The 15469-nt window shown below is 42.4% G+C and overlaps 2 protein-coding genes across 4 annotated transcripts; both read right to left on the bottom strand.

The window, feature by feature from the left end:
* Positions 1-284: 284 nt before the first annotated feature.
* Positions 285-3372, bottom strand: LOC100824446. 3 transcript variants are annotated; one of them, XM_010238849.3, is made up of 4 exons: positions 3194-3372; positions 1864-2295; positions 737-863; positions 285-629 (listed from the first exon to the last, which is right to left on the bottom strand). In XM_010238849.3, exons 1-4 carry the CDS (start codon positions 3310-3312, stop codon positions 438-440), a joined length of 870 nt encoding a protein of 289 aa, XP_010237151.1. In that variant the 5' UTR covers positions 3313-3372; the 3' UTR covers positions 285-437. The 3 variants fall into 3 exon arrangements, with proteins under 3 accessions (XP_010237151.1, XP_014758015.1, XP_010237150.1); XM_014902529.2 differs by having other exon boundaries at positions 285-620; XM_010238848.3 differs by having other exon boundaries at positions 285-863.
* Positions 3373-6865: 3493 nt separating this feature from the next.
* LOC100824137 lies at positions 6866-9559 on the bottom strand. Its single transcript, XM_003579249.4, has 2 exons — positions 9264-9559; positions 6866-7334 (listed from the first exon to the last, which is right to left on the bottom strand). The coding sequence occupies exons 1-2, from the start codon at positions 9452-9454 to the stop codon at positions 7076-7078; spliced, it is 450 nt and encodes a 149-aa protein (XP_003579297.1). The 5' UTR covers positions 9455-9559; the 3' UTR covers positions 6866-7075.
* Positions 9560-15469: the final 5910 nt, after the last annotated feature.

The raw sequence follows: 15469 nt of genomic DNA, 5'->3' as shown, positions 1-15469 counted from the left end.
ACATCACTGCCAAGTTCATGTACCCGCAGTGTAATTTCCTCTTGGGTTGGTGCAGATGTGCAGCCAAAGTAATTAAGAACACAAATATGAAACGAGAGTTCATCGTCAGGAGGCGACATCTACATCTGCTCTATCGCCATTTTTGTCGAGCCCTTTGGTAGCAGAGTAACCCTGTCAACGGAACAGTTCGTGCCCGAATTGAAAATCCAGACAACTTTTTGTCCAGAAACCACATGAATCATTCAAGTATGCAGATGGAAATCAGGCAACCAAACAGGGACATATTGGTCGTGTCCAAGATCCATGATCACCTATCCAGTAATCCACAGGTTCATACAGCTATAGCATTATCAGAATCTTAACTGAAACAACTACGTTTTTCCTACAGACAACCATATGATAACTTGTCTGCAGCAAAAGACATCTGAGTATTCTCTTTATAGCAGCTCATACGTTTGGTTAGTTACCCTCACAAAATTGTGTTCACAGTAGGCGCGATCCTCAGGTAGTCGAGCTGGTACAACTGCCCGCCAGCATGGAACGCGTAGCCAGCCTTTGCTCCAACCTTCGCTCCGCCACAGTTCCTCGTGATGGCACAGCCATGGGGACCGAACGCGACGCTGAAACCACTGTCAGTGAGCTGCATGACTGAGATGATGTTCTCGGCGAGCCCTGGGACGTAGTTGATGCCAGGAATGGCAAACTGGGCAGAGGTCAGGGACCCCTTGCCACGTACCTGCAACATAGCACCAGTGTGTGTCCGAATCGGGCGGCCTGGCTGTGTCGGAGTGAAGTTCGTCAGGAGGTGCAGGTTGCCAGTCATGTGTTCAGCAGCATTTGAGACAATGTACCAGGGAGTTGCACTGATCAGATACGGGAGAAAATGGTTGGCACTTTTGGCACTCTTCGCGGTATAGATCTTGCAGATTAAGAACTCGGTAGCTACCAAATGCAACAGACAATTCATAGATAACCAACAGCAATGCTAGTTCTTATTTAAGAAAAAGGGTAGCAAGTCAGCAGACTACAAAAATCATGCAGTGACCAATGTGGACCACAAGCTCTAAATTAGCTACGAAAAGATAACTTCGTAACCAGCTACAGATATTTTAGGGTACAGCCACTATGACCGCTAACATTACATGATACAATGGGTCATACGTCATACCTTGTCTAGGTAGTAAAATCTAACAAATTACCAAACCAAGGTTTATGTTCAATAATAAATAAACAAAAATCACAGCATTAACATGGCCATGAAAGCACATATACAAAGAAAATAATGAAGATACAAAATTATGTTAGTTCTATGTTCAGTTCTAACATGATGTCTACCATACATGCTGGTCAACACATCATACATCATACACAAGGTATACAACTCAGAAGTCAGAAACATAAATATTATGATCACTACTATTGACGTACAAGAAACAAGTAATGTTCAATTTCTCGCAATTTCTTTTTTCCCGTGCTTGTATCATCATTAGTCAATTTTTATGCAGCTACCATGGCGAGTCTCTTTAACTTCTGATCCATTGCACATCATCTATTTGTGGATTACAGCACGCATGTGCCATTATGTCATTTAACTGGAACTTTCCTGGTTTAGACATATATCGTCATAGTGAACAGCTCTAATTTGGAATCATCTTACCCCATGCCGTAAGACAGAGTGCTATCTAAGAGCTCAATAAACCAACTATGTGCTGGCTTTGTGCCATCCTTCCATACATGCAAACAATGCATTTGCAGACACAACATTGCATATCCAAATAAATTCACCACCATGACAACTTATTAGCTTACAATGATACGAATTAAACAAAGAAAATAAATCAATCAGGCAAGCAGTTTTTGTACCTAATGGTGTTGATAAAGTCAAGCTCGTACAGATGGCCTTTGCGACGTCCTTTGCCAAGTTCAGTGCCATCAGGGCGCTTTATAGAACAGATCCCGTCACCTATACTGACTGTAAGTTCTTGATCGGTAAGATGGGCAATCGACACCATATTCGCCGTGACCCCAGGAACATACCATACATCATTGACCTTGATCCCATTGCAGTTCACAGATCCCCGTGCACAGACTTGCATGGGCAGCCCTCTGCCCATGAGGGGGCGGACCCAACGGTCACACACAGGCACAAGGTCCATTAGCAGGTTCAGATTGCCAGTTGCATGGTTGCCATTTGTGACGAGATACCAAACAGTATCAGCTGTATTTGAACTGTCTTTCTCGGAGAGCTCACAGAGGGGATCAAACATAGAGGTAAGAGCAGCACTGTTCTTCTTCCTGAGAGATTGCAATCAAACACAGCAGCAGATTTCAATAGATGATATACACGAAAAATGAACCAAAGTTAGGAACTAACTGGAAAGACTATACAATTAATGAACATATCAGCCTATGATGAAACAACCTTTTCTTATGGCTATTGTGAATTTGTGAAACAAATAGCTCTCAGATGATAATGTAATGGAATTTTCAAATTCAGAAAATATCGACACTACAATAATATTAATCTTATTCAGAAAATATTCATCAATTGTAAGTAGGACTCTTTCCTAAGAGAATCACTATGCATGCAACAACCAACCGAAGATGAATATTCATCTCATATCAGAAGACACACACCATATTCATCTCAAAACAAATCAAACCTCTTCATCCAACCGACAACCTCAGTTTGATTGTAAATACAGCAGTAGTAACCAACCAAGCAAAATGCTATACTAATTTCTTGTTAAATTGATAACGTGGCGTGCAATTCATCAGCTATACCCAAATCCACACCATCTTCTTGACACTTCGATTGGAAACGCCAACACATAATCTACAACGAGGCATCATTCAGCTCTAGTACCGATCGCCCCTTCATCTACCCATCTACAAGTCCAACTCTTTGCACTAGCAGATTTAACCTACTAGATGATATTCAATCTAACTTCAACCACCCAACACGAGCCGAGATTCTACGCGACGTGGCCGTGGAATCTCCCCGACTCCCCGGCCGATTAGCCACGAAACCCTATAACACCACAAAAACCCCACCTCATCTCAGCGAAACCCGAGCGAGCAACGGAGCAAAGAGCCACGGACGAGCCCGCGGCGCGGCGCGTGCCATCCCCGTCGACTCGCAGTAGAAGCAGTTGAGCACAAGGGTAGCGGATCGAGAGAGCATCGACCGTACCTGATGGCGTCGAGGACGGCAGGGTCCACCTTGGCGGGATCCACCTCGATGAGCGTCAGCACCCTGGCCGGCTCCTCCTGCTTCGGCGTCAGCGTCGGCGGCGCCCCCTTTTTCCCCATTGTTGGCGGTGGAGAGTGCTGGAGAGTGCAGACGATGGAATGCTCTAGAAGGTGGAACGGCGGAGGAGTAGTGGAGACGCTTCGCCTCGAAAACCGCGAGGTTATTATTGCCCGTCGAAATGGGCCGGTCTGGGCCACGCAATTGCGTTGTTGGATATTCTAACGAGAAAGATTTAGGCTTAAACTCCTATTTTCTTTGAAGAATTAAATAGAAATAGCAATTCCTCACGCGACCCGGGTGTGGTACATCCGCCAGATTTCAAGAAAAAGAGTTAAACGTCAGTCGACCAACAACAGCTATCAAATTAATATTCACGCTTCTCGTCTCTATCATCTGCTGCGAATCTTAAAATACAAATCTGATCGACGTGCGAGCAATCGAATGATCACTAATTAAAAATCAAAATCAGACAGTTTAGATATAGAAAAACCTAATACTTCCTCTGTCAAACAAATGATATCTCAACTTTAACTAAATTTGAATGCATGTATACACTAAGTCATGTCTATATCCATCCAAATTTTAACAAACTTGAGACAAATCTGACTAAGTTCGTTTTGGCACCCATCATTTGGGCCTAGAATCTGAAATTAATTTTGAATTTCAGAAATGAACTTGTTTGGTTGATATGAAATTGTCCACAGAAATTCGATCACAAATTTCATGAAATTGCATTATAACTAACCATAATTCCATTCCAAAAGTCATCAAAAATATTTTTTCTACAATGAATTCAAATTCAACCAAATAAATCCATGTGGTAGACAAACATGATTTTTCTACAATGAATTCAAATTCAACCAAATAAATCCTATCAGAAATTGAATTTCATTTCATTTCTACCAAATTAAATGAAACGGTGGTTGCCAAATAGAATGTAATTGTTTTCTTTACTCAAATAACTACTCTCTCGGTTCATAAATATGCGATGTTATAGCTTTATCCTAGATCAACCTTCTTTAAGATTGATCAAGTTTATAGAAAAGTCTAGCAATATGTACAACTCTAAATTGGCTTTATTAAAAATGACATGATGCATATCTACATTATACTTATTTGATATTGTAAATATTATTACCTTTTTTAATGAACTTGGCCGAAATTTAAAAAGTTTGACTTAGGACAAAAGTATAACGTCTTATGTTTAGAAATAGAGTACTAAATTTTGTAGAAGTTAAAAAAAACATGGCTGCTAGTTTACGTAGGACAGAATATCTGTTAAGTCGTGACGGAGTTCTGTAGAACATGATACTTCGTTCTCCTCCGACTTGACGCGACATTTTAATTTAATAAAGTGCAATGGATACGCTGACATACTGCAAGATATCATAAAGACATATGGACCCTCCAAGATATCATAAAGACATATGGACCCTCCATCTGTGGATCTCCCATGTCACCCTACCGTACGTCAAAAGAGCTAGGTCAACCAACGTGTACGACAATAATTGTCACATTGTGCCGGCCTTCCGAGAGGTTACTCATTTCATCTCCGATTTTCATGGTGGTTATGCTGGCGGCGTATCCAGTGCAAACATTTGTTCGGTACAAATTTGCAAACTACCCAACATGAATGTGCAGATCTAGAATGTGTGGTGCAGATCAAATGTGGAATCAACATTAGCAAGCGTGAGATAAGTACAGGAGGGTCATGTGAAAGTGTGTTTAAGTGGGTGTTTTGATTCCACATTTTATCTACACCACACGTTTTAGACCTGATGATCCACGTGAAAGTTTGCACAAGATATGTCACCGTTTATGTTTTTTTTACCTAAACAAATGATTTTTTTTGTAAAAAAAATTGGTTGTTGATTCGTATTGAATGATTTGTGACAGAATTCTGAAGGGCATGATACAATTAGTATTGTTGATTCAACTTTACAGCTCGTTTGGTACCTATCATTTGGGTTTAGAATTCAGGAATTCATTTCAAATTACAAAAACGAACTTGTTTGATTGTCACGGAATTGGCCACAGAAATTCAATCTCAAATTTCATGGAATTGTACTATAACTAATCCCAATTTCTTTCCAAAAGCCATCATTTCTCTGAAATTGTTTCTCGCTCTACAAATCCATGTGGTAGACAAACATGATTTTTGAACAATGAATTCAAATTCAACCAAATGAAATCATATCAAAATTTGGATTTCATTTCATTTCTACCAAATGAAATGAAAGAATGATTACCAAACGGGCTATTAGCGGATTACCACTTGCGCATGCTTGGTTCGACAGTTCCTGCCGGATTTGTGAGCGCTGACCGTTTTCCTCCAGAAACCACATGAATCCGTTAAGCAAATGCAGATGACGACATTAGGCAATCAACCACGCACGTTAAACACGTACACGTCCATGATCCATGATAATTCATCCCATAACCCATAGGCTCATATAGAGATAGCATCAGAATACTAACTGAAACTGAAACCCCTAGGTTTTCCTACAGAAAGCTAATGGGGAACTAGTTAGCAACCATCCCACAGCTCTCTTCGTGGTCTCGCAGGATACTTGCTGGGAGTGACCCTGAGGTCGTGGAGCCGGTAGAACTGGCCGCCTGCGTGGAGCGCTCCGCCAACTCGTTCCTCGTCATGGTTCCTGGTTACAGTGCAGCCGCCTGGCCCGAACGCAACGTTGAAGCCACTGTCGGTGAGCTGGGTCACTGAGATGATGTTCTCGGCGAGTCCTGGGACGTAGTTGACGCCAGGGACGGCAAACTGGGCATTGGTCAGGGACCCCTTAACGCGCACCTGCAGCATTGCGCCAGTGTGTGTCCGAACCAGGCCGGCCTGGCTGTGTGGGGGTGAAGTTCGTCAGGAGGTGCAGGTTGCCGGTCATGTGTTCAGCAGCATTTGAGACAATGTACCAGGCAGTTGCACCGATCAGAGAAAGGAGAAAACGTTAGCATGTCAGCAGAGAACTAAATCATACGAGCAATTTCGTGAACAATCAACTTGGTAATAAACAAGGGAAATTTTAGGGTACAACTAACAGGGTATCATCACTAGTTGTTCTTTTAATATAGATCGCTAGCTTAGCATGATCCAAAGGATCATATTAGATATCACCCACCAAGGTTGGACTTACTACTACAAAAGAAATACACAAAAATCACAGCATGGACATACTCATCAAAGCAAGATAGTATACAAAGAAAATGATAAAGAAACCGACTTAACTCGGGTCTATGTTCCAAATATTAGTTATACAATACTCCCTCCGATCCATAATAAGGGTCTACTCACATCATGCATGGTGTAAGGTATACAACAGGACCTACATTTTCTTGTCTACTCTAATGATATTTGTACAAAAATGTATTCAGTTTCTTGTAATTTCATTCTCTCAAACTTTCTAGTGCATTGCACATAAATGTATAAGAGCACGGAGAAAGTTACTTAATAAGACATCTGTGCAAAATAATGTCATCCTTTAAACAGTGCGCTGGTCTTTGTGCATCTAAATTATGCATCTATGGACACAATTTTGCCCATCTAAATCAAATATTCAAATTCATTAACATGATAACTTATTTGCATACAAATAAAACAAAGATAATAATAAATCATTGAGGCAAATAGTTCTTCTACCTGATGGCATCAAGAAAGTCGAGCTCATACAAATGACCTTTGCAATGTCCTTTGCCAACTACTGTGCCATCAGGGCGCGTTATAGAACAGAAATCAGCACCTATTTGGACTCATAGATCTTGTTTGGTAAGATGGGCAGTCGCCAACATATTCACCGTGACCCCAGGAACATATCATACATCATCGACCCTGATCCCATTGCAGTTCACATATCCCCGTGCACAGACTTGCATGGCCCCCCCCATCCCATTGAGGCTGCGAACCCAACGGTCACACACAGGTGTGAGGTCTGTGAGCAGGTTCAGATTTCCAGTTATGTGGTCACCATTTATGACGAGATGCCAAACAGCATCAGCTGCATTTGAACTGTCTTTGTCGGAGAGCTCATCACGGGGACCAAGCATAGAGGTCAGGGCAGCACTGTTCTTCTTCCTGAGAAATCGCAAGTCAACACAGCAGCACAAGTAAAGGCTGATATGCTGAAAAGTGAAAATGGACCAAAAGCAGAGGGACTATCTTGAAAGACCTTACAGTAGGAAGATCATACATATTACATATAGTAAGTATAGCAACCCATTTTTGAAATAAGTAGCAGATGGATAATGTTAATGTGCAAAGGCCTATGGCACGTCTAATAAACTGTACAGCCTGTTTGGCTGGAATAGTTTCCTAAAACTAGAATAGAGCATTGTCATATCCAAATAAACTCACAGTAAAACGCTGTTAATCTGTAACAAAGGGAGGTGAGAAACAAAAGCAGCACTAGTGTATCTACCTTGACTCTGTCCCAAGAGAAACACTAGGCATGCGACAAGCAACTAAGGTATATTATTAAGTACAAGCAGCCAAATATTGTGATTCATTACTACAAAAGGCGAAAAGGTACACTCTAAAATTAGGAAGAGCCAGAATGAGTTCCCATTGCCTAGGTCCCTGATGCATAAAACTGAAAATACAAGCATTGCTCTGAAACCCCAAGACAAGAATGCAATGACAGTAAGGGCCATGACAACTCCACGTGCAAGATGCAATATCAGAGCTTGCCTAAGACACTCTTAATTTCTCGACAGTTTATTAAAAAAAATCATACACCGGAGTTTAAATGGATTAACATCACCATGTCATAGGTCTAGCACCACCACTGCTTACGGTCACACAGTAATCAATCATAGGGACTGTCATGTACTCCCTCCGATCCATAAAAAGTGTCGCTAGGAGGGAATACTTAATTATTTCTTGAATAGATAAAAGCCTTAATACATGAATTGTACACAAATACACAATCATCTACACATTTGTCATTTCTATTTGTTGCACCATTCGGCATTAGCATGAATATCCCTTTTAGTCATCAATCCATTCTTTTGCACTAGCAGATTCAACCTAAAAAATATATTTTACTAACTCTGTCAACCTAACAAGAACATAAAATCCATGTGCCATATTTCATCTGAAATTCGATCAACCCATTCATGGAACCAACCAAACAAAATGTTATACCACTTTCTTCTTAAATCAATAGTGGCGTGCAATTTACCGTTGCACACAAATCCAGATCAGCGTATTGAAACTTCAGTTGGAAACACAGCAGATCATTCCAAATTACTCTTCCGTCAAAACACTGAGTGCTAGTATCAATCGTCCCTTCCTCTACCCATTTACAAATTTATCATTAGTTTATATTTGTCAGACCATTATGTGCTAGTAGCCTAGTCCAAACTGCCATTTTCTCTGGCCATTTCTATTTTTGTCCACTGGCAATGTTAAGCAAACATTTTACCAACTCTGTCAACCAAATAAGAACCTAAATTTCCAAACGGCATGGCACCCCCCACTCCCCCAGGCTAAGCAGGCAATAAACCCAACATTCAAAGAAGCGCGCCATATTTCATCAGCAATCCAATCAAAGTATCAAACCCATTCATCCAACAAACCAAGCTACCTCACTTTGATTCTCCAGCGATACCCAATTAACCAAGCAAAATGCCGCAGAAATTTCTTGTTTGATTGATAACGTGGAGTGCAATTCATCAGCTGTACGCAATCCACACCTTTTTTTTTAACTTTGATTGGTAATACAACAAATCATCTAAAAATTCATCATTTAACTTCCCCCACCCCACAATTTACAAATCCAATTGTTTGCACTAGTAAATCTAACCTACCAGATACGCTTAACACGAGCCGAGAAACCTAGACTCCCGGGTCGATTAGCCGCGAAACCCTAGCAGCACGAAACCCCACCCTCATCTCGTTTAAAAAACCCGAGCGAGCGACGGAGCGAAGAGACGAACAAAGGCAAGCGCGTGCGTGCGGGGTGTGGGTTGCGGGACTCGCGAGCGAGCATTGATCGTACGGTACCTGATGGCGTTGAGGACGGCAGGGTCCTCCTTGGTGGGATCCACCTCCAGGAGCGTCAGCACCCTCGCCGGGTCCTCCGGATCTGCCGCCTCCAGGAGCGTCAGCACGCTCGCCGGCTCCTCCTGATTTGCCGTCGGCGTCGCCCCCTTCTCCCCCATTGCTGTTTTTTGGATACGCTTCTTCTTCCCCATTGTTTGCGGGGCAGAGTGGAGTAGCGGCGGAAGAGGAGCGGTGACACTACGCCTCGGAAACCGCGGGTTTATCTGCCCTAACCGCTTGTTCGGTTGGGGGTAATTATAGAGATTTTCTTTTTTGGAGATTACTAGGTAATTATAGAGATAGAGAATGGAATGAGAGAAGGTGGAATTCCCGCACGTCTCTTCCTCGGACAACGGGCCGGCTTGGGCCTGATATGGACGCTCGGCTGCTAACCGGGTTTGGCCCGGCCTGCATATAAAGGGAACGTGTCGTGTCGGCCCGCTACGGCGAAAGAAAGGCCCATGCACGGTCCAGTACCCCGGTCGGGCTGTCTCGTGATTGTTTAGCCCATATGCCCGCGAGGAATATAGAAAATAAAGAATGTTAAACGGGTCGTCGTGCCGGGCCGCGGGCCAACAAGGCCCGTTTAACTTCCTGGCTGAAGCTGAGTCGGGCCAGTCCGACAGGCTTTTTGAAAAGCCCGGTCCAGGTGGCTAGTTCTATTCGCACACTCATTACAAAATTTCATGGGCTCGCTCAAAAAAGAAAAAATCTCATGGGCGGAAAAGGAAAATTAAGACGTACACTCTCATTACAAATTCTCATCACCAGCAAACAAACAAATAAGGCTTTTGAAAAGCCCGGTCCAGGTGGCTAGCTCTAACGATAAACTTTGTTGATTTCTCCTTTGAGAAAAATAGTGAACCTTCTAAAATTGTACCCGTTCTGTTTCTAAATGTAAAAAAGTCAAAGCTTTGTATCAAGTACTTGTTAAGTTTTAGCTGAATTCATAGAAAAATTTACCAACATTCACGATTCTAAGCTAGTTTTATTAAATTCATCGTAATATATATTTACACAGCATACCGCGCCCTCAGATCCTAAGTCTTGTCTTGGTTCTAATTCAAATTTGTACTAAAACCACGACAAGAAGTCTACTGTATTTGATATTCTAGAGTAGATGTATTTTTCTTAATAAAATTGAACAAAATTTAAAAAGTTTGACTTAGTACGAAGATAAAACTTCTTATATATTTAGAGTAGATTCTAAATATAAATAGCAATTCCTCGGCCAACCATTAGAACAGTTTACAACATTGGGCCAGCCTTGAGGGAGATAATTTACTCATTTCATCTCAGTGATGCAAAATGTTCCGTAAGTATAAAAATTAGAAGACAAACGATATTGGTAGTGACTTAGGTAGCACTGTGTCTGTATTGGTTGAATTTTTCTTTAGAAGCAAAAAATAACTTGGTTGTGAATCCTGACCATTTTTCTCCAGAACACATGAATCCATCAAGCATGCAGAAGACGACATTAGGCGATCAACCATGCATATTAAACACGTCCATGATCCGTGATAATCCATCCCATAAGCTCACACACACATGGCAGCATTAGAATCCTAACTGAAAGTTCACTGAAATTCCCTACAGGAAGCCAACGGAGAACTTGTTTACAACCAAAACATCCCAGCTTTCTCTTTGTCTTAAGCGGAGATTACCCTCAGTCCCTCGCAGCTTCTGTCCTTCTCATCACGGATCCTGGTGACACTGCAGCCATGGGGCCCGAAGGCGACACTGAACCCGCTGTCGGTGAACTGGGTCACCGAGATGATGTTCTCGGCTAGCCCGGGGACGTAGCTGACTCCAGGGGCATAAAGCTGGTTGGAGCTCAGGGACCCCTTGCCACGCACCTGCAGCATTGCACCGGTGTGAGTCCGGACCAGGCGGCCTGGCCGTGTGGGGGTGAACTGGTGAAGTCCTATTCTCAAAAATATTAGATGCAGCGGGCATTGATTTAGATATACTCCTTCTGATAGTATAATAAGTGTTTTTGATTTAGTACAACTGTAGTACAAAATTGTAATAAATCAAAAATACATTATTGATTGGAGGGAGTAGCAATTAATTAGCACATGGACATCGAGACTCGAGAGACAATTCTGGCACAAGATATGATCATGGTCTGGCATTAAGAAATAGCAAATGTATCCACCAACCTTCCCTTGCTTCATCAAGGCCACACGCATATAAAGACAGCAAACAGACCTGGCTAGTCCCTACCATATTACCAGCTCCACCCAGTATTGTTGTGTAGACTGTAATCTTGCTTCCATAGCCTCCTGCCTATCGATCTTAATTAGCTCTCCTTCTCAAGCTATAGCTAGTAGCCTCCAAATAATTCAAATCAATATCAATGACGTAAGAGGTAGTTAAAAGGGAGGGCAATGTCCATTAGGAAAAAAAATCAAACATATGGAGCGCATTTGGGAATCTGAGGCATCAGGGAAGCACATCTCCCGTGAATTCCACCAGTGCTGCAAAGTACTGGCGCCCAACCCAAACATGCAGACTTTGTGGCTGGGCCAAATGCACAAAATGTTGTGGGCGACTAGGAGGAGGGTTCTTTCTCTCGCAAAGAGGCCAGCCACAGGTCAGACACTATCTGCAACGTGACAGGGCAGTGGACAGTCTTGTCCGGCCATCGCCGTTTGTCGACGACGTAGACGGGCCAATCGGCACCGCCGGTTATTGTTGCTGCGTGGGGCAGGGAATAGGAGTAGCCCGACGAGATTGTTGTTGCGTGGGGCGGGGAACAAGGGTGGCTCGGGCGAGCACTGTTGCATCCGGCGAGGAACATGCTGGAAACATGTGCCGGGCCGACATGGTTGCTCCTGCAGTCGAGGAATTGGGGCGGCTCCGGCGAGAGCCGTTGCTTGGGTTAGGATCAGGAGCTGACTCCTTCAAGCTTGCTGCGGCGTGAGTTGGGGTACAATGGCAGCCTCAATGGGTACGGATGCGACACCCATGCCCATTTGCTAGAAACTAATTTTCAGATCATGTATGTGATCTTTGTGTGTAAATTTCACGAAAATGTTGATTGTTAATGCATGAATGCGTGTAAGTTGAGTTCTTTTTAAAAAGCCACTTTTCTAGAGCATCAGGTTTTCGTTTTTGCAGCCGTGCAAACAAAAAAAATCATAAAAATGTGGTCATGCAGAGAGAGCACACATGCTTTTGTGTAAAATTTCAGTTTTGTTGACACTTATAATGATTTTTTTGCTGATTCACTAATCATACTAGCATATGTGCTTCCATTATCCGTTTAACAGCGTTGTTCTTCGGTAATTCAAGGATGCAACTTGCAGCATATTGCAGGCTAACAAAAATGTCAATTATAGGATAGCATACAAGTATCCAGAAAGGGGACACAAAGATGGTACGTCCTACTGAAACTTGTTAACATGTTACGTTTGATCTTCGAATGACATTCTCACCAAGCTTCCAGAGGTAAACTCTCTCTCGAGCAGCAATGTGGAATAAAATGCTACAAAATTAGAAGCAATTGTCGAAATTGCAACTTCAAAACTCAATTCTCAACCGAAGAAATGGTCATTGGAAGATAGACGTGGACAGACCATCCCTCTGACAGACCCAACAATTCAAGGACATCTGAAGGAAAGGAAATTCACTTCCAAATTAGAAGCAATGTCATTTTATTTCTTCAAAACGGAGGTTCCCTCCGGCCTCTACATTGTTCGATGCACACAATCCATATATAATTGCAAATTTTTCATAAAAAAGATTGAAATATATAGGATTACAAGCTCGAAAAGCCCAAATCATCCCGCACTAAGCATATAGCTAATACTTGTGCCCATATAAATTTAGGAATTTCCTATTCTAAAATTATTAGATGCAGGGACATTTATTTAGATATACAAATAAGAAACACTTATTATGGATCGGAGGGAGTAACAATTAGCACATGAGCATCAAGACTCAAGAGACAATTCTGGCACAAGAAGATATGATCATGGTCTGGCATTAAGAAATAGCAAATGTATCCACCAACCTTCCCTTGCTTCAGCAAGGCCACACGCATATAAAGACAGAGCATTACCGGGCTAGCCCCTACCATATTACCAGCTCCATCTAGTATTGCTGTGTAGTCTTGCTTCCATAGCCTCCTGCCTATCGATCTTAGCTCTCCTTCTCAAGCTATATAGCTAGTAGCCTCCGAATAATTCAAATCAATATGAATGACGTAAGAGGTAGTTAAAAGGGACGGCAATGTCAATTAGGAAAAAAATCAAACATTTGGAGCCCAAATGGGAATTTGAGGCATCAGGAAGCACATCACCCGTGAATTCCACTGGGACAGGCTCACGAAAAATGTACTATCACCTATTTCTGGATACATGATTATGGCCTGTGCATTTTTGTTTGATCATAGATCAGTTCTTTTATGCTTTTGACCGCATCCACCATTTTCTTGGTCAACTGCAGGGTAAAATGTTGGAAAATGAGAATAAGTTGCTCGCTTTTAAACTGGTAAGTGACCTTCAGAATCTCTTCTTATTTGGCCAACTTCTACGTGTATAAGTTGTTTCTGCCAGAGAGTTTTTTTTTGCTTGATGAGGTGATAGTTGAACGGTATGGTTGTTTTTTATCCTGTAAATCATACAGTTCCATACAAAATGTTTCTGGAACTCATGCTGTTATGCACTACGCTTTTGGTGTTTAGAGTTTGTGTAAAATGTTTTTGGCTCATACTGACATATTTATTTGCAGGAATATGGATGCGTTAAGCAAGGGATGATCGTCGTTCTTTGTTTCTGATACTGACATAAATGGTTAGGAGATTTTGAGTTCTAATATCTGGAAATATCTTTGTATTAAGATGTGTTATTTTTAATGACGGCTTGAGAATTCCAATGTTTGCCGTTGTTTCTCATCCCGAGTCAAGTAGGGCAGACTACTTATTTTAAAAGTGTGGTCCTATTGAAGTACAATTAGTTTGGGTGCGTAATTCAAGGTTTGGGTTCAGGGTACGCAATTTTTTCTTGTAAATTCCGTGGCAGACCTTAATCCCTTGTTGTTAACTGGTTCAGATTTGATGATTTTGAATATTGCCTATGTTCGAATGAGATTGATCAACTTTAATGTGTTAGGGTGCTTTTTTTTAAGGTCATTGTGGTTCGGATTTGATGATTTTATGAAAATAAATGTGGGCTCTGTTTAGGCCCAACTTTAGCATTTTGGCTTAAAAATAAGATAAACAAAAAACTGTAGAAGAGGAAGTCATCATATAAAAAGGTAAAATTCAAGTTGTCAAGTATTGTGGAGACGATTGCACGTGCAAGTTCACTAGTGTTCTTTCAATTGTCAGTGTCATGACACATATAAACTCCATGTTGCTGTTGCAGATCCCCAAGGATTTTTTCACTGCCTATATACCTCTGCTGAATTTTTCACACCCATTGAAAAACCAGAGCAGGGACATACCGACCATCACTCCAAAATCAAAGCAGATCAAAGCAATCAAACCAAACCTCTCCTACTTGATGTATACAAATGACATAGACACATACTCCCTCCGTCCAAAATCCCGCCCCCGCCGCCGCCGCCTTCCCCCGGCCCGTCCGAGCGCATCACGTAAACTCCTGACGAGGGAATGACCCATCGGGTGCTCACCTTCGGTTATACCTGCTACGGCCTAACAGGGGGTTCACTCGGAGGCTCACTAGAATCCGTGAAGTCCAACTACCTCAGCTTGCAGCTCAAGATAAGAATAGATAATTAAGAAAACCAAGTCTTGTAACCGACCCGGTCTTGTAACCGATCCGGACTCTACGTCCGAGACCTAGCCTCCTATATAAAGGACTAGGAGGGGGAGCCGCGGGAGGGGGGGAGCCTATTCTCAGATAGACGGATTCTCTCTCACTAGAACCTCTCTCTAGACAGATCACATCTCTCATACACGCCTCCATGTCACCTTGTAATCTCTCCATCAATATAGATCAGACAAGCAGGGCGTAGGGGTATTGCCTTCCGAGGGCTTTGAACCTAGGTAAATCGTGTGCCTTGTGTCCTTGTTAGCCGACGAAATCGCCAACACGCCCGTGCTTCCCCTAGTCGAAACTCGAAAGCCTTCTAGTTTGGGTATGCCGAGGTAGCCCCTCGTCACTCCCCGCACCGTCCCTGTTGCCGGAAAGCTCGCT

Source organism: Brachypodium distachyon, chromosome 4 (genome assembly GCF_000005505.3).
Source record: "Brachypodium distachyon strain Bd21 chromosome 4, Brachypodium_distachyon_v3.0, whole genome shotgun sequence".
NCBI classification, from domain to species: Eukaryota; Viridiplantae; Streptophyta; class Magnoliopsida; order Poales; family Poaceae; genus Brachypodium; species Brachypodium distachyon.
The sequence above is the reverse complement of the archived record's forward strand: the minus strand, read 5'-3'. Positions and strand labels throughout refer to the sequence as shown.